Source organism: Sphaeroforma arctica (assembly GCF_001186125.1).
Source record: "Sphaeroforma arctica JP610 unplaced genomic scaffold supercont1.698, whole genome shotgun sequence".
In the NCBI taxonomy this organism is placed as follows: domain Eukaryota; class Ichthyosporea; order Ichthyophonida; genus Sphaeroforma; species Sphaeroforma arctica.
The window spans coordinates 8,216-28,294 of record NW_014039860.1 but is presented as its reverse complement, the minus strand read 5'-3'; the positions used below and the strand labels follow the sequence as shown (position 1 = coordinate 28,294).

The window sequence follows — 20,079 nt, the reverse complement described above, 5'->3', positions numbered from 1 at the left end:
ATATAAAGTAGCACAAGCGAAGAAGTAGAAGGGAGTAAAAAATAAAGAAAAATAGATACGAAGAAAAGTTGATCTCACCTGGAACGTTGGGATGATAAGTAAGCCTTTGAAATCCACACCAGGAAAAACATTTGGCATCTCCTTTCGCATTCGTTGGGGTGCATCATGTACAGAATATTCTATGCCATTTGCGTAAAACTTTTCTTCTGTTACAATGTGCGACTTCCTCTTGACTGGTTGCTGTTCTCCTATAATCGGCTGCATAGTGGAGCTGATTAACCCAATTGGTGGATGCATGGTGATTATCCTTCAGTGTTTCGTACAAAGGTGATTATCCTTCAGTGTTTCGTACACAGGTGATTATCCTTCAGTGTTTCGTACAAGCGTTTCGAATGTTCGAAAGTACACTACGTGAGTCACTAGCGGTAAAACAACTAGAACATAGATTGTAGACACTTCTTAAACAGCGAGCGCGAAATCTTCCTGTGTCCAGCTGTGGCTGTGTAACCTTTCAAGGTATAAATTTGTTGAATGTACTGAACAGTTAAAGATATACAAGTACTAAATGAATTGCAGGTAAGTGCATTATATAGTAAAGCACAAAATCACTACGATGGCGATTGTGAAATAATTTGACCCATGCAGCACTGATTGTCTTTTTACTTTTTAGAAGGCTATGCACTGACGTCATGATGATGATGAATTGTCTACAATGTATTTATTTTAGAAATCAGTAGAGACTGAGAGAGTCCGATTTATAATTTTAACAAAATAGCCGCTCTCTCAGACTCTCTCTTTAAAGTTCTTTCACTAAATTTATTTTTTCTTTTTTTTTTTAAAACAAAATTTACTACAGAGTAAGTAGTAGTATAGAGGTATGTATAGAGTTTTACTTTTTAGAAACATGTAGCATCGCAATTGGCAACCGCTAACCAGAGAGTAGCAGAGAGGTTGCCAATATTGGCAATATATTAGGAATGCATACATAAAAATACACTGGCGATCGCGAGCCTGCGAGGCCGCTACCCCCCTATTCTAGAGTAGACCTGGGCCCCAGGCCTTGGGCCCCTGGCCCTGGCGCCTGGGCAGCGAGCCTGGCATACTGACCCTGGTGATTGCTCTGATTGGAGATATTTTTAACACCCCATCCATAGACTAAGGGGACTCGATTTTAAAGAACCAACCCTAATTCACTATATCCGGTTTTGGATATAATCCCATTTTTATTTTCTAGACTTTTTCTAAAAGCATTTCAAAAGAATTTTGCGAAGGAGCCAAGTTGATAGCTCTACTGGTTCATACAGTTATGTATCGATTTATGAACAGGATTGTGCACTTTTCGACCATGTCAATTCTTGGATTTCCAGGTCGCGTATTAGCAGTTTGAACCTTCTAAGGGTTCTAATATATAATAAATACAAGTAATATTAGTTCAGAAATCATCTTTGTGGTATAGAAGGCCTATTATGCTTGCTCAAAATCACCATTTACGTGCATGCGTGTCCATCAATGACATCCATTTGGTGTGCATATTCAATTATATGTCTTCAATATGATTTTCAGATCTTCATTATATCTATATAAGCCTATTTAAGCATAATTAAACCATAATAATGTTTTTGTAATCGTTTGTAGGTGAATAAGTAGTGAATTTTGGCAAAAAGTTCAGGAAATGAGATGCATTGTGCAATCGATGGCATGGCACATCAAATGACGTAAACACACATTTTCTCGATTTTAGCAGCTGTACCTTGCATTACGGTTATAAGAATGCATATACGATATTGTTTTGACAATAATTGTACGTGACAACTTTGAAACTTCACTAATTATGCATATTTAGACCCAATAATCGCGTTTCGGAGGTTTCCGATGTAGTCTTAGACTCCTAAGCATAGGTGTTATACTTGTACTACGGCCTTGACGCCTTCACAGATCATTTACGAAATACTTAATCTTGAAATATGCCAAAAAAAAAAAATTGGGAATAAATTGAAGTCCAGATTTAGTAAATCAGGAACGCTTCTTTATTTTTGGCCCTATTTTATCCCCTTCGCAGCGACAGTACTGAGTACACCCAGGGCCAGGGGCCCACAGCCCCACTACCCCCAACGGGGCCCACACTGACCCACAAGAAGTCAACCTATAAGAGGCTACATCTGCCCTCGTTTCACATTTGACTGCGATAGCCTGACAGGGGTGAGGGCCCGAGGGGGCTGTCAGGCGTCAACTTCAGCCTTAGTCCTGCAGTCTAGGTCATACCTATTTGGTTATTTCCTGGCGGCTGAGGGGATACTTCTTAAAACCAATGAAAATGCTGGCTAATGACAGTCACTGGGCTTACTACCTGCTGGCCCTTTCTAGGGAGTAATGGACTAATGGGGCCGGAGTAGAAACTAGAAACTTATTTTAAAACATCGAAAAACTAGAAGCAAATGATGACTATGAAATGACGTTTATACTTTGGGTTTGCAGCCAGCCTGTACGTTCGAGAAGTCATTTTTATTATGGTCAGCCAGCCTCGGCCAGCCTCACAGGCCCTCAGTCACAGCTGCAGCCTGCAGGCCTAAACTCTTGAATCCCAAGTCCTGAGTCAGGCTGAGTCCTATGTATTTTGATTTTGCGTTTTCGTATCAGTTCGGAGTTTCGGGTTGGCCCCAGGGTGCTTTGGACAGGCTATGAGATAAATGATTGATGGATCTTAGTCTAAAAACTTTGCCGCGTCTTGATATGATATCAATGAAATCGACGTTGATCACAGCTCACCAATCAGAAGTGCTTTATTTTATCAATGTGCTTTTGTTTTTAAAAACCTAAAAATAACGCATCACTAAGGACTCTCAGAGCACGAACTCGTTGTCTGTTCACTCCGTTCTTCCCTTTTATAGTTAAAAAAACAAACAAACCCAACTTTCTTCTCTCTCTCACGACACAATGCTCGGGAGTCATGAGTCATGTGTGAGGTTTTAGGGTTTTCGCCCTTAGTACCTGATTTTATTTTCTTCTTGAATATATATTTGTTTGCTTGTTTGTTTGTTTGTTTTTTTGGGGGGAGGGGGGGTTTAAACCAAATGTGTTTGGCCTGCTGCAGGGCTAGGCTGCAGACCTGCAGGCGCTGCAGCCCAGCTGTCCAGGCCACAGCCCCCAGGGCCCAGCGACTTCAGAGTACATATTTGAATGAAATCAGACAATCCGCAGGTCATCAGTATAGTATGCAATACATGTGCACTTGTGCTGTAGGTTTGGGGTGTGGTGTAGAGGTACATACAGTGAATGTGTATATTAATGACAGCCGCTTCTTCTTACGCTCCGAGCACTCGGGGATACGAGGTTACGCTACCATATTACAATAAGGTATGACGCTGGTTAATCCGCTTGTTCTGGCGAACACATTTGGCTAAGGTCAAAGCAAGGACGCACAGGCAAGTCATCACCGGCACGTATGAACGAAACATCAAATTAAAAAAGAATGTCCGCTTGATTGTTGTATCTTGCACCATTGATTTCAGCACCAGTATATTACTACTAGTATATCAAATATTGACTACAGAGATGTTCACGGTCAAATCTACAAAGTATGCGACTCTTACTCTATATATACAAAGTGGATAAGTAAAAGGATCTAGGTATTTTAGGATGGTCAATACGACTGCACTCAAAAGCATATAACTCAGTGAGAGCGATGTGTGCTGTTTCAGTATATATATATATATATATACATATATATATATATATATATGTGTGTGTGTGTGTGTGTGTGTGTGTGTGTGTAGTATATATATATATATATGTGTGTGTGTTATATTTATATATACATACATGTGTGTCTGTGTGTATACAGCTATACGTATAAGTATATATATATTCAAATGAACATTTACAAATACGTAAATAATATACATCTATTTATATATATATATATATAAATATCCTTGAATATTCATGTATGTATATATATATATATTAGTTTTGTATATATATATATACATAAATGTGTGTGTCTGTGTGTATAAAAGTATATATGTATATATATTGGTCATACTATTCACATATACGTATTGTATATGCAGCTAGTATATATATATATATATATATTCAGATATGCATATATATATATCTATATACAGATATGCATATATCTATATATCTATATACTGATATGTATATATATGTGTATCTATATCTATTTAGATAACTATAAATGTTTACGTATATATACATATGTAAACATATACTTATACATATATATATATATGTACATATGAGTAAATATATTTTGATATAAAAATATATTTATACTTTTTCGGAGATATATATATATATGTGTGTGTGGGTTTTTGATACATTTAACTATTTATATGTACATATTTGTATTGTATATGTAGATAGTATATATATATTTATATACCTATATACAGATATGCATATATATTTATTATAAGCAACTATACATGTTTATGTATATATAGACAGGTATATATTTATATATAACTATATATGTTTTGATATAAAAATATATTCATACATTTTCCGATATATATATATATGTGTGTGTGTTGGGAGGGGTTTTGGGGGTGGGGGTGGGTTGGTTAGTTTTGATATAAGTATACATGTTAAATTAATTATTAATTCATGTTAGATTTATACATATATATATATATATATATGCATTTAAATATATATATACAAATATGTACGTGTGTGTGGGTGTGTATATCTATATCTTAATGTATATGTATATCTATATTTCTATGATTGTAATTGAGTATATATATATGCGTGTGTGTATATATGTATGTATGTGTTTATATAAATTTATTTATATACGTTTATATATATATGTGTGTGTGTGTGATACCTAGTGTTGCAATATGTTTCTGTATTTATTGACGTTTTATTGTTTCCATATTCATAAAGTTTTTGAGTGTCAACATTGCTATTCATGGTTTCATATGAATGCTAATATATTCCGCAAGTTTTTCATGTTAGTTCGTAGAAAACACGATGTAAGGTTAATTAGCATATGAATATGTTGAACTTGGTCATGTGAGTTGTTATGGTTTTGTCACACGATTATTTGACATACAATGTTGAACGGACCTGTTACGGGATAACATACTCAGTGTAAACTTGCCTAGTGTATCTATGTGAAGGCTTATTTATAGCATCATGCATGTTAGAAATATTTACTGTTTATCTCTACTTGTTTTATTCATTGAGCGATTGGACCGATACACAGGAGATGTGTCACGATATCATGAGTGAAGCGCGTACGTAGTACACAGACAGGGAATTGTTCATTTATTGATTCCAGTTTCTCTCTACATGTTTTATTCATAAAGCGGTTGGACCGAAACACGGGAGATGTGACACGGTATCATGAATGAAGCTCGTATATAGTGCACAGACAGAGAATTGTTCATTTATACCTCGTAATTGTGATATATTCTTTATCTAGGCTTCATCATACTGTGTTATACTGTATCTGTAACGTCTCACTTTTAATTAAGCACGAGTTTACATCCGGCTAAGAGAATCTTAGTTGGTCTGTCGAAAATTAATCGCAATTTAAATCTGTCGAATATAACCGAACTTTGCGTTGTACCGAAAGTTGTCAACAATGAGCGTGTGGGATATGCATTCTCAGTTAAGTGGAGCCTGGAAGACTACCAATTGTTGAGTGAGCGACTATTCTGATACATTTGACATGCCATATATCACCAATACAATACTCGGCTTCGGGCTTTTGATTGTTGCAGAAATCTTCCTTGACCAGAGCCGTCAACAGAAAACAAATAAATTCTGCATGTTTTACCATGTATTTGCGTATCTATAGAATAGCCCGTATGGTACCGTCAATTTTTTGCATCGTAGCCAGCAATAAAGAATACAAATAAGTTGTTTCACGTCTGAAAACCTATTCCGCTGTATATCGTGTTATGATACAATGCCCGATAAATCTGATCCGAGTATGCATGTTTCGGTGTTTCAAGAACTTAGCGCGGCATTCATGGCCGACTGCAAGACTTTATAGTGATTCAGTGGTTTGCAATCTACATCTCATGAGCGTGGTATGTGCCCTCACACATAAGACTATCATTGACATATATCGTGCGGGTTGCACTCTTGATATGCTACGAACAGGTTTGAATAGTTTCTTTGAGTATGTTGTATTTAATATATATAACTCATTATTTAACTGAGTTAAGAAGTGTGGCGTTGCAATCTTACATATGGCTTTCCGGATGGACACTCATATCCATGAACATTTCGATAATCTCTTAGCAGTTTGACATTTTGAACTGTGGGAATACTCCGTCAAGGCCGTCGGTATCTTTACTCGAATCAGTATCAAGACCCAGTGCTTTTTTAACATCACCAAGTTGCCCGACAAATCCAACAACTAGAGCGGCAGTTGGCTGTGAAACATCAAAAGCTCCTACAGAAACGAACGCTTCGGAACCCACGTTGATTTGAAAGTGCATGCTGCTTCTTGAGAAAAAGAATATATCTCCCATTTTGACGTGCTCTAATCTCAGCGTATTGTCACCCACTCCGTAAGTGCCAATCACACCTTCGCCCATGACAACCGTTTGAAACTCAGTAGCATCTGAGTGTACGTGAGGTGCAACGGCCCCGCATTCATTGAGACGGAAGGCAACTATACTCATGCCAACCCCGTTGATGTCCGGCCAATTTCCTGGGGCGCCACCGCCTGATGATTTGGGCATGTTGTTATCACCGACTGTGAGTTTCAAGCCTCCTCCGGGACCTGTAAGTTGTGGCTTGTCAGCATGAAGTCGCTATCGAAGGCCTTCTCCGGGGCGACGAATGCGGAGACATCATTTACGGCATAGCTCGTGACCTAGGTACAAATTAGTAGAGCAGCAGCAGAATACTTCATTATTGATAATATTTCGGTAATCAACTCACTAGAGTTCAAACTGGGATGTGTGTAAAAAAAATCAAATTGTTTGATTTGTAGTTGTGATTAAAGTGAGAGCTCTGGATCGAAATTTATACTATTTTCGGGGAATGAATTGCATGTATAGCACATCTGTGATATTATACAAATTAACTGCTAGTTGTTGCTTGGAGAATATCCGAAGGAAAGCGATATGATGTATATCTGCTTTTACGAGATTTGTCCCACACTTTTCTGGGTGACCGTTACACCAACAAATTTCTTTTATGGGTTTCACATGGTAGAAATTGCTCAAGTCTTTAAAAGGAAGTTATTTATTGCTCTATTGCTAGATCTTTGCTACATATTTCAAAACAATTGTATCTCTAAAAAAACAGAGGACAGGATATGCCTGTTATGGGTATGCCTGTTTGATTAATGCAATACACACTCACAATCTTGTAAATATATATAAAATGATAATTTACTGGCCAACAATAGCCTTTATCTAAATAACACCTTTGTTCCTTGACCATTTGAAATACTAATAGTGCTTGATTGTGATCACAAATGAATAGTGATTGTTTTGAAATGTTTTCAGACTTTCAGTGATTGTTTTTTCAACTATTTCGGTTCAACCAATAATATTGCATAGTTTCAACCTCCACTATTTTTTAACCCATAACTTACTCTATCAATAGAGGATTTCTACTCTTTTTTTTTAGAAAACTGGTTCATTTTTGTATCCAATAGTTCATTACATGATATAAAAAAGCTCAAATAACAATATGATATGCACATGCAACAATTATTACAATAATAAGTTCAATCATTCATCATGGGTTCTCTCTATAGGCTATAGAGTATGTGAAGACTAAAGCGAGGGGTTTATTTGGGGTCTTTTATGCATTCCGTTTTTTTTTATGCAATACACTAGAAATTTATACTATATTTTATTTCGGAGCTGATGTCAATTTGCAACCTGAATGGTGTACCGATATGCTACTTACTGATGAATAATTGAATACCCGCAGCGCATAGCACACACCGCTGGTCACTCTTAGTACCCTCCTCCTGTGAGGATTTCTTCGGTGTCAGCGTCTATCATATCGGCGATAGACTTCTGTTTGTAAAAGCTTCGTTTACGATCACTACCTGTTGTGTGCGCAGGGATTTGCTGAGTCGCTGAGCGCATCTCACGGACAAGGCCTTGCCTCAATTCATACTCTGCATGTCTTAACACGCATGCCATATAAATGCCATAATCCTTCTCGTTCAGTACTCGAGCGAGTGCTTTGGTTGTGTATGGATGACTGTCACATCCTTCGCACACACAGTGCACCTGAAGTAATCAACAATATGGTCCGAATGAATTTGTATTCTTGCTCGCGTTCACTTTTACTCTACACAATTCAATACATCAGTGTTCAGAATGTAGTCCTAGCACCTTCGAATTTAGTAGTAACGAAAACAAATATCAAGTTGCTGTCGAAAGCACATAAATGTATACCTCGATTGATTCCGCTTTGGCTTCGCGCTTTGTGGGGCAACTTGCCTGCACGTGTTGTCCGATGCAGTCGCCGCACAGGAAATGACTTGATCTCTTAACGTCGTCGTCTGGCTTCATAATCGGCTGACAAAACAATCCGTCTGACACCGTAACGCGCCTGTATGATGATAATTAGAGTTGTGTTAGAAATCTAAAGTTTTGTGCAAAATATTGAGTACGTCTTTCCTTTGATAAATGTTGTGCCATAAATTCAATCCCTAGTTGAGATCGATGACGTAGGGTTTGTACTTCTTACAGCCTCACATTGTTGGTGTAACTGTCACCCAGAAAAGTGTGCGACAAATCTCGTAAAATCAGATATACATCATACCTCTTTCCTTCGGATACAACTAGCAGTTAATTTGCCTAATATCATAGATTTTGATATGGGTCTGTGTATCTTGTATCATTTTATACACTGTTTTGTTGAATACTCATACGCACTCATTCACGATCATACAGTATTGTATAGTTTGATTGTGCCATCTACACTGTATATTGGACCCCAAAATAAACACACATCCTACAAAAGAGATGACGAGTAGAGTCGACTGTATTATATAGACTTACTTGTCGCACTTATCACATGTGGTGGCTACAACCATGGCATTTTTCATTGCATCGCCAGTACCCGTCTGTGCACTTGCTCTATTTCTCCGCTCTTTCATCTCAGAGAACACGCTCTGCATGTGCACTCTGTTGGCATTCATCGCACACCGATATGTAGTGAACAGATCGCTGAAATAAAAAATTCAGATACAGTTTATGCACTTAAATTAAAGTTAGCGAGCCTAAATAAAAGGTATTACGGTAGAGTGAAATTTCTCATACAATGTGTACATTATTATGGAAGTGTACGGTCCAACACATATGGTACGCAATTCCACTCCGTACTTCATCGAATAGTCAAATTCAGTGAAACAATCACTCACCGTTCGAGTTTCTGTGAAGCGATGTCAACCGCTCTCTTCTTGCCCAACTCCACAGCTTCATTAGATCTCTCAAGAGCATCATCCAAATCCTCTTCAATTGAAGAATCATAAGAATCACTGAGGCTTTCATCGGATATTGCACAGTCGTGCACTGTATCTACCGAGGTGTCGATCACACCGTGAATTCCTTTCACATAACCATCAATATGACCGAAATATTCTTCAGCACTACTGTTGTTTTCCACATCATCTCTGACTTGATCGCGATTTTGACTGCTGGGTGCATTTAACTCCATGCATGGAAGGTCCTCTAAGATTATACTGTTTGATCTGTTTGAGGGGAACACGTACCCTAACAGATCTTCGTCCACGGCTCCCAGTTGGTCGTGGCTTTCATTCAAAAACACACGAGTCTCTGAATGGGCAATTCAGGAACAGTAATTGAGACAGATGCATACAAGTGTAAAATTTGACTATGTCAGTACTATTGAACAACATACGGACAACATCATATTTGACTATCTATATTATGATTTATGGAAGACTATACAATATTAAGTAAAATAAATAAAACGTATATAAGCTAAAATGTACAATAGTTATTTACGTATGAACTCTGCATATAATTGAACACAAAAAGTATACATGTCGTTAAACTACACTACCTGTGATGTTGACCATTTGGCTTAGAAGTTGTACCATGTCGTCCTCTAAGTTCTCAATTTTGTCGTCCTTTTCACTGCATTCACTTGCAATACGTGCAGCTACACTTCTCAGTACGTGACATTCATTTTCCAGCTCATCTATGTACGCCAATTTGTCGTTATACATCTGTGATCAATATACGGGATTACCTTACATTTGTGTGTGTATTGTTTTGTAAGCAGGGATTAAATGCCTATTCTATCGTTTGTAGCATTGTTTCTTTTCTTCTTGTACATAGCATGTATATTAACTCGGAAAATGTCAATTTGCCTTGAAATCACATATAAAACCGATATTTGCAATGTAGCAATATATATTATGATAATACGCTCTTTTTCCAAAATAACAGCGCGGAAATTGGACTATTAAATTGTAATATTGTGAAAATGTACCTGTGAGGTCTTAGTCACATGCGTCATCAGTTCCTTATTCGTTTTGCTGAGTTGCCTAATTGTTTCTAGTCGAGCTAAATCTAGAGCCCTGTGTTCAATCACTTTCACCACTTGATTGTGACCTTCCTTTTTAGCCACATCTAGCGCTGTGTTATCATCCTGTAAATGTGCGCAACCCATCGGGTATAAATGACATGTAGTTGTTACGAAATGTGGAAAAATGCACCGATTTTAAATAATCAGTATACACGCGGTTCACAATAACGGACATACATACGAAGGACCACCTATAACAAATGGTATATTAAAGGTTTAATTCATGTAAATTGTGATCGTATTCACAAACGACTTGCAAGTAATTACATGAAAAGAACGAAACTGTAGTACCTTGTTTAAAATGTCGATGCGAGCGCTGGCATCAACTAATAAACGAACGGCATCGAGATTTCCAGCTTGTGATGCATAGTGCAGTGCTGTCAAGCCTTCCTGTGGAGTACCGAATATTTGTTCGTAAACAATCAGTCCTGTGTGTATATAAATTGGTTCAAAAATCACCATAATCTGTTCCTGGGCGTTGAAACGGCAAATATACGAAGAAAATATTCTATTACGTCTAATACGACTAGCTACTTGAGCACATACTTTTGAAAGAATATCGACGTCAGCGTTTTGGTCAAGGAGAAATATAATCAATGACGAGTATCCGTTTTGTGATCCTAAATGCAGTGCAGTCTTGCCCTCCTGATGTGTGAAGAATGATTTAAAATTAGTACCTGATGAAGCAACATGCGAAAATGTCGTTTTACTTTTGATGCATATACGGCTTGAATTTTGAGATAGGCTCGCTGATTATTTGGTACGTACACACGTAGCTTGTTTGAATAGTTATGTTTCAAATCTCAAGCGTGCATTCGATATAAAGAAACCTCTTTTTCCATATTTTCTCAAGTATGCCAACCTAATTGATGACTGTGCAATAATTTACTTTTAATCATACGTAATCCCTAAATCACTTTCATACACAAGCAGTACTTTGTGAGGCAATATTGTCATCTAGTACAAGCTGTTAAATAGTACACATTACTACATACAGAATATTTTGTGTCGATATGATCTCCTAGTGCAAGTCGCCATTTGATCCAAAGCCAATTGCTGTTTTCCGCTACAGGCTGCACGGCTGCAGACGCGGCCGTTTGAATCCCTGATATGATCATCTCTATTCCTCAATAGCTACTCAGTATAATAATGGATGGCGCAAGTGTCCTAATAAATCCTTATACATTGATACTTTTTTTTTGCAGACATATCTAGGATTTTAGGTATGTTAAGCATTCGGCGTCGACTGATTACCATTGGGCCACAGTCAGCCGCATTTGCTTAGCTTCTAAAATCCATTTATTTAATTTTCGATCTAATCTGTCGAACACTGATGGCGCCTGATAAGCGGAACAGTGGACACGCGGTTCGTTGGTGAAGTGGCGACGTTCTATTCCTTTGTGTTTTTATTGTAATTAAATACCATCAGCGTTTCAAACTAATTTCTATTTTTTTAATTGTTATTGTGTTTTGTTTTGTTTTTTGTTTTTTTTGAAGTACAAGAAAACTTCACCCAGCAGATTGTGAAGAAATTAAAAACACCTTAATTTCAATAATGAATGTTTGTCGTTTTAAATATATTTTACGAAAAGTTATGTTTCTTATGTAAAGTTTGTAATAGGGTTGATTTTTGGCGGGCTCCCGGTGAACCAAATGTTCCCGTTTACAAGAATGTCACACGAAAGAACTTCTTTATTTCAATACATATCTCTATACATAGCTAAATATTTATTTGTTAGTTAGCTACACAAAGCTCACGTACACGATAACTACGTTCATACTTGCATCATACTTACATCATACAATTATGCCATGTTTGCATGATATTTGTGCATAAACACGCGACTACATGAGTACGTATTAGCGAGATAGTTGCGGAGCGTAGCGTACCTTTATCAGGATATGATCAGTTGCGTAAGTAGCTTCAGTTTCATTCGGTCAGTCGAGGAAGTAGTGGCTTTGTGAAAGTGTATGTCTATCCGTAATTGCACAACACAGAACCTCATACCAATACTGTTATGTATCCACCTGCATATGAATACACTCTTTGCTTAATATGAAAAGTTGCATCTTTTAGTTGTTCATACAGTTCATCACATGGTAGCGTGATCCTGGCCGAAGCCTTTGGGCGGTAAATGGCCTACATGCCGTTCGAAAGCTCATTAGAGATCTTAGAGAGGGATCTCAAAGCTTATATGCGCTGCGATACCGGAGCAAGTGAGAAAGAAACCAATAAAGATGGACAGCGAAAGCGTACACAAACAGATAAGGTTGTTGAACATGAGAGTAGAAAGGGTAGTAGTACAAGTAAGCGCAGGCGGAAGAATGGTACGACTAGTGTGACTGTGGACACTAAGGCGGGCAATGTGAAGCGGCGACGCCCTGAAGAAAGAACAAGTGGGGTAGGTATCTGGTTTATGCATGCAATGTCTCTGTTTGTTGCTTGTGCGGCGGAGGATGTTGTATGAATGACACAGGCTTGGTTGTGCCGCGTTTACTTTGTATGTGTATAACATGCGAACGATATCTTTCGGTATATTTAAGGTGCAATTTTCCGCAAGTAGGGGCATATTGTGCAAGTAGGTTGTGGGTGTGTAAAGCATCCCTGAAAAATTCGCGTTTTTAATAGAATCTGTAATTCATTAAAGAGTTTCATGCCAAGCAGCTGTCCGGAAAATTGTACACAAATATTGAATGCGTTTAGCCCCTCAGAGTCTAAACGTTGCATTGCCAACGTATGCTTGGGAATTGATTTGATACGCTGCGCCAGTTCACGTGCGGTGACAGCTGTTTATAAGCTTCATTGGGCCGTGTTTCAATGATGCGTTTAATTTTCTTCAGGTGTTGGAGTTAATATTCCCTTGTTCGACTCGTAGCAGATGTTTCATTCGAAATGCTGACCCTGTTTGTGCACTATTGTCAACGAGCTCAAATTTGGCTAATCACAGTAGACGGGCAAGCTATCCAACAAGGATAGATTGCTATTGATTGTGCACTGAATCAAACGTCGATTGCGAAGTTTTGATATCGTCCATCTACGATTTCCAGTTGAACTTTGTGAATCAACTTTCTGCAATTTTAACGATTGTTACGGCTACTTGATCTATATGCATCAAAACACCCATGGTCGAATCATACATACTAAAAATTATACTGAGCTTTAAACTTCTCTTCGCTTATTCATGTGCTAGCCTCTCAAATCACAGGATTGCTACATGAGATAGATAGAGTAAGATATTTGCTGGCTATTTGGATATCTGCATAAACATCACGCCTGTCTTAGTACATCAGGGTGATGATCGTTTGTTTCTGTGTGAGACATGTACTGTACGCATTGGACATTGATCTACTGAAGAAAACTCGTTTTCGACAGCAATTAATTCAGTACATATCTGTATTGCACCTCTGCGTGCTGCTGGCTAAATATCATGGTGAGGTATTGTACACCGTAAAGCAATAGTTAACTATGATTCTAGACCTATATCGTTAAATTGGATGCATAATACTGATTCAGACTCTGGGGATCTTCAACAAGGGACTCCGTGCTCCATTTGTGTCACGGATTAAAGGTATAATCGAACATATTATGCCACGATGTGCAAAGCAAGCTGTCTGTGCGACATATCTGCTGCTATTTTATCACGTCCTGTGTCTTGTGGGTATTTTTATCCATATGATTTTCAATATTTAATCTTCAAGTTGACGTACCAGTGTTGCAAGTGATCGTTGTAGCAATGTATGCTGCTTCGTTCTGGATGATCAATTACCGGCCCCGTATCTAATTGCCAGCAAAACTGTCAGTTGTATACAAATGTTAGGTTTAAGCGAACATTCTGCTGTGTACAGAAAAGGTTATAGCTATGCTTTGGTACTATTAGTAGTCATAAATGGTTCACTCACTGCCATAAGCTGGAAATATAGCACAACTGAACCAATCACCGCCAGTTGTGTTTCGGATGACTGTCATGTGCCTTCGTATGCACGCATAGCATGGAATTTCTGAGATCAATCGCCAAAAGAATAATACACCTTGTGAAAATTACAAAGCCCGCTTGGAGGCTTCATACAGCCGCACTGCATAAATGAGACGGTCTTGTGAAGGAGCAGGAGTGTGTTCAAACTGCAATGTTTGAAAGTGATTAAACTCTGAAAACAAACAGGTGGGGAATCGAGATCGCTCAGAGATGCGTTCAGCGAAGCACAATTCTATCACAGGGTAGGTGGCATGGATGTGTATTCAGCCGAATGAGGGGCCATGAGAACCACATACTCGAATGTAATCACATACTTTATTTGCAACATCTATTCAATGTAGTAGTATTTGGTATTTCCGATTTTACTTGAAACTGAACACCTGTCGAGGTTCATCCCTAAGCCACCACTGGGTTAAGCTCGTCATGATGGACACACGCGTAATGTCTCGACTCGACGCTGCTATGTTGCACTGCGAGAGCTTGTCAGCGCATGTGGTACGCTATTTTGGTCCGCCCGTTATATTCATCATCATGCAATATAATGCTACTACTCAACCAAAGTTCTTGTCTCGCTTCATTCAAGGACAAGACACGCTATGCCAAACCGACACAGCATGTACACCGTCACACTGCCAAGCACAAACCGCCGATTAGACGAGAGTCACGGCACAACCCTAAGTGTATCGTCAGCCCCGAATCTAGCCATTCATCCGCATCCATCGACTCGGGGAACGGTATTTTTTACAAGCACAAGTATTGACGTAGCAAATTGATACACACACACTACGAGATTTTGCGTTTTGGACTACTTTAGCTTCATTGCATGTGCTAAATAACTGTTTGCGGTCTAAATCCTTCGAATGCGGTGCTGGGTAAATCATGAACGTCGGGAGCTATAACATTTGATGGTTGTGAATTGTAATTCAATGCTGTTGATGTGACACGTACATCCACTACTTGTACACTCAATATGGTATGTCAGCCGAAATGATGTTTCGCGTCAGGCCTCATCGCCACAAGTAGATGCCTGTATGGCGTAGAGTTATTTCATGAACATTAGAGGATAATATGGGTGGAGTTTCATGATGAACGGTGTTGATAGTTCTATATGATATGTTATTCCTGTGACACAGATGCGGCTAATATTTGTAAACATGAGAGCACCAGGACGAATGCCACGCAGACATCCCAATACTCCACAACCATGAAAGGGAAGCGCCGGGATAGTCCAGTAGTATCTACACCTTCGGAATATGACGATGACGAAAAACCAGAGAAAAATCTGACATTTGGTAGGTAATATACCGGCGGGTTTCAATGGATTTTGATGTCACGGCCTTTATTTGAATCATGAATGTTATTTAGTCGCATTATCGCAACGGGCAATACAATAAAAGCGATAGGTTTGCCAGATGAAAGTAAAAACTTGACCTCGGGCAAAACAACGCAACAATCCACGACCAAGGGGGTCAGGCATCAACATCGGACATCCGCACATTCACCTCCGTTGAACAAGGAAAAACAGCATAAACCTAAACTCATGCATGGCAAGTGCTTTTTTATGTGTAAGTTTCGATTTGTATCGCTTTCGTATACTGATCACTGGAAGGTATGTAACTTACGGTGTAGTCGTGTGGACCTTAATGACGATATTTTGTTTCTTCTTTCTTTTAGGTATAGCGTTAGTATCGGAGACTCGATGACCACCAAGTCATTGCGCGTAGGTCTATTTCCGAAGTATGCTACTGTGAGTCTTTAACTTTGCGTTTTTTACTATTTGGTTTTTCCATTCTATTACAGCCGTCCCCCAGGCACGCGTACAACAAGCCGGCTTCACCCCTTCGCCTATCCCTGTGCCAAGCGAGGCCGAGATGCACACGGCTGTTCTCCGCGAGATTAAAAGGGTTGCTGCGTTGTGGAAAGGTAGCATGCATGTATTGATAAGCGCATATTAGAAGTATGGATGTCGGAGAGAGTGGGGGATTGCAGAAGTAGGTATATGTGTTGAGGATGCACATGAAGATTAACTGATTGAGTTGTGGTCGCAGCCCGTCTCATGAAAAGTGAGTACCGAGTTTAGCTGGTTCTATATGCTCGCGTTGCACCTTTGCAACGGGCCCAGGCGTAAGTTTTCTGGGACGATCCATATTTTCGCGTGTACAAATAACGTAATTGAACCACGATTATTTGTGGTACACTCAATACGGCTGCAGCAGTTGTTCTCCTTTGTCTTCTGTCAACTTGCTATCTTGACATCTCGAAGCGCGGATTTTTGAAAAATATTGATTCTTAGTTTTTTGGTTATATTATAGTTATCAATCCGAGATGTGACTATGTCTCAACACGGATCAAGCGCATAAGCGAACAAATAGACACTAGGTATGTACGTTAACTTCTTCAGAGCGTTGATTTTTAGGGCCATACAGAAGCAGATATGCCATACACTTACGGCTCTTCAAAACTCATATGTATAGAGTGATATGTAGGATGGTAAGCTTCTTTCTGGATATTTTCCCGTATGTGGCAATCATTTCTAGCACTCAGGATCCATTTGTGAGCTACCACCTGAGGTAAACTTACCATAAGGATCGCATGTATGTAACTGTACTCTCCGCAATACATCCAACACAGTGTGCTACTCAGAGAGCCCATGTCAAGCCAGACAGTGCACAACCGAGAAAAAAATTCGAGCAATCGGCACAACCGACACAACGACGATATAGAATGTCATGCACACGACACGGGAAGCATCCAACACAACACCGGGGGACTACTGCTCACCACTCTGGGCTCATCAGCGGGAACTCGTACACACACACATACGCACGGGCACGGACCAGTGTCTGATGTTGCAAATATCCACACTCATCAAGATGATCAAAGTTCACACGGACACAGTCATAAGGTGTATGGCCCAGTATCGCATTTGCCGCAATATAGCATAGCACGGTTAGTGACGAATGCCCAGAACACAGGAGGACGCACACATGGAAGTAGACAATATACACATGCGCATTCACTTGGTCAATACAAACTAGTGGTTGGAAACAACCAGTACCAGCAGCCAAGCAAGGACTCCATCTCAGCTTACAAGCACACAAGCAAGGACATCTTTCAAGAGATGTGTGTGTCTAATCAGCCTCGTATGCACGAAGGCAAAATTGGCGAGACAACACGTGACCGGCATACCATACATCCTATGCATAGTCTGCGTCCTGGTGTGTCTGCACCGAGTCAAGCACGTGCACACCAGGCAGACATATCAATCAATGGAGAGGTGTCCGGCAGCACAGAGCGCCCTGCATACACTTTTAAAAATGCGAATGACTATGGACGTAGTGGCACGCTCGGAATGGACAGTTTGCAGATGCCTCTAGATATGCAACAGCTTGAAAGGGGCAGTTTATACCAGGAGCGGCGATGGGATCACAGCCCACAGCGCACATCTCATAGATTGAACGAATGTGGGTATGTGACTGTGCGAAAACGCTCAAGTGTAGGCGGACCCAATTATTGCGTGAGAATAACCCTGGATCAAGGAAAATATAAGCAATAAGCACCATACCATTTTTTGTTGAATATGTGAACTTTAATAGTCGCATTGATATTGAGCGTTTCATATACATGATTGACCGGCTTCTCTACTTCTACCTTTGGGGTGCTCGACAGGCTACCATCACATGAGACGTCCATGAACAATTTGCTGGTCCCAATCACCCGTAACGAAAAGTATGATGCGCATGTGCCCACTATTATTGCTATTGTATGGCGATCCTCTTTGTTTAATCGTGAAAGCTATGTACATGCATTAGGCACATTTGATCACTAAACTGAGTAGGTCATAGGGATGCGATCGCTATAGCATCTTTCACGCAGCACCCGCCATTCAGCAGATTTACCTGGTGAATCACCACAACAGATTACCGATCACACCATGTGAATGACGCAACGTCCATATAGTATTGTCCTCGTTACTACGTACAAATTTCTATTTATAGTATAGTACCGCCCGTTATGGTATTTTTTCACAGATTGTGATCTTTGCGAGACTTGTACAGGGCCATGTATTTAGTACACGTAGATATCAGACCCGTCACCAGTTCACTGCAGGCTGCTACACGTTCTCACAGCCGTTCTATATAGCTAGATCACTGTGAAGTATTCATGTGTTCAAACTGCACGCACATACTTACATGCAACACACTTGAGCCCGCTCACGCACAAGCGTGGAAGAATGTCGTATGCACTATTTGTTTCGGGGATCCCCAAAGAGGTCCACAGAGGTGCTACATGACAACGAATAGATACAAACTGACAGTACCACTCTCGACTATAATAGAGGCCCACCGGATGATTTTGATCGACTGCTCACGGAGGATTTCGACTCTGTGGCTGAGAATGGACAACCTCACAGTAGACACCAAGTAGACAAGCATCAGAAGCATCAGGTAGGCAGGGGAGATACGCAATGTCTTGTAAATGAACTTTTTTTTAATATACGTTCCATATCCGGATTGTGACAAGTGACCCCGAGGAAGAAACGACATGCGGCTCCAAATGCTTATGTACTCGATTGGAGTTTCCGCTGCTCATATGTGCGAGTCACAACGCAAAAAAAACGTTAAAGATGAATACTTTTGATATCCTACACATATCTCAGCATTTGGAAGGAGCTCCAAATGCAGTCACACTCGGACTAGGCACCCTGAATTTTAAATCCGCACACGAGGAACGTTTGAGGTATGCAGGCGGCGCAATCTTCTTTGAATTATTCTCAAATGTCGCGTTATGCAGACTGGCACCTCTACACCTCATATCTCCCATGCACACATTCGATCACACCTCGATGCAACGCATACATTGGTATATGCACTATCATGATGGAGAATACAAGGCACAAGTGATTTTTAGTACAAGATCAACATAGACTCTAAATATCTGCATGCTGCTTTCACTCACGTGACGCTTCAAGTTCAAGGCACGCGAATCGTATTTGAGCAAATACACACCCCTGCCCCTTTAGACATGGTTTAGTCCATGGCAACGACATCGTTCTCGATGGATTTGTAGGGCCTACAATGTATCCATGAGTACAGTATATTATGGGAGCAATACTGACTTCACCCGTTGTGGAGAATAATGCTCATAGCAGTTATTTCGGAAAATCATACATATTTTGCAATAGACGGCACTCTCAGTACTCGGTACCGCAAATCAAACAACCAAGTGTACGCGTACCAAAAATCGTTCATATGCATATATATATATATAAATATATATATACTCACACACACATATATATATATATTTATATATATATATATATATATACATACATACATACACACACACACATATATATATATATATATATATAATATATATATATATATATGTTTGTGTGTGTGTGTGTGTGTGCACGTGATTGTGTGTATGTTTATATGAATATGTATGTGTTTGAATATAAGTGCGTATAGGTGTATGCATGTGGGTATCTATGCATATATGTATTTATGTATGTATATAT

The 20,079-nt window shown here is 39.4% G+C and overlaps 4 protein-coding genes across 4 annotated transcripts in view; 1 reads left to right on the top strand and 3 right to left on the bottom strand.

Annotated features, from left to right (window-relative positions):
• The window catches only part of SARC_08108 (hypothetical protein), a 3,170-nt gene extending 2,620 nt beyond the window's left edge, over window positions 1–550 (bottom strand). The window contains exon 1 of the mRNA XM_014297929.1: window positions 79–550. Coding sequence (XP_014153404.1) covers window positions 79–297 — 219 coding nt within the window. The 5' untranslated portion in view covers window positions 298–550. The remainder of the gene's footprint in view (window positions 1–78) is intronic.
• Window positions 551–6,281: 5,731 nt separating this feature from the next.
• On the bottom strand, window positions 6,282–6,731 carry SARC_08107 (hypothetical protein; the record flags this gene model as incomplete). Its single annotated transcript, XM_014297928.1, has 1 exon — window positions 6,282–6,731. The coding sequence occupies one exon, from the start codon at window positions 6,729–6,731 to the stop codon at window positions 6,282–6,284; it is 450 nt and encodes a 149-aa protein (XP_014153403.1).
• Window positions 6,732–7,794: 1,063 nt separating this feature from the next.
• Window positions 7,795–11,755, bottom strand: SARC_08106 (hypothetical protein). The gene is made up of 9 exons (XM_014297927.1): window positions 11,574–11,755; window positions 11,125–11,223; window positions 10,870–10,968; window positions 10,483–10,641; window positions 10,051–10,216; window positions 9,386–9,800; window positions 9,024–9,191; window positions 8,415–8,571; window positions 7,795–8,246 (listed from the first exon to the last, which is right to left on the bottom strand). The coding sequence occupies exons 1-9, from the start codon at window positions 11,694–11,696 to the stop codon at window positions 7,965–7,967; spliced, it is 1,668 nt and encodes a 555-aa protein (XP_014153402.1). The 5' UTR covers window positions 11,697–11,755; the 3' UTR covers window positions 7,795–7,964.
• A 958-nt stretch (window positions 11,756–12,713) lies between these two features.
• SARC_08105 (hypothetical protein) lies at window positions 12,714–19,642 on the top strand (the record flags this gene model as incomplete). Its single annotated transcript, XM_014297926.1, has 12 exons — window positions 12,714–12,980; window positions 14,093–14,147; window positions 14,739–14,794; window positions 15,136–15,286; window positions 15,686–15,844; window positions 16,353–16,475; window positions 16,865–16,931; window positions 17,184–18,020; window positions 18,222–18,281; window positions 18,892–19,000; window positions 19,213–19,292; window positions 19,576–19,642. The coding sequence occupies 12 exons, from the start codon at window positions 12,714–12,716 to the stop codon at window positions 19,640–19,642; spliced, it is 2,031 nt and encodes a 676-aa protein (XP_014153401.1).
• Between the last annotated feature and the right edge of the window lie 437 nt (window positions 19,643–20,079).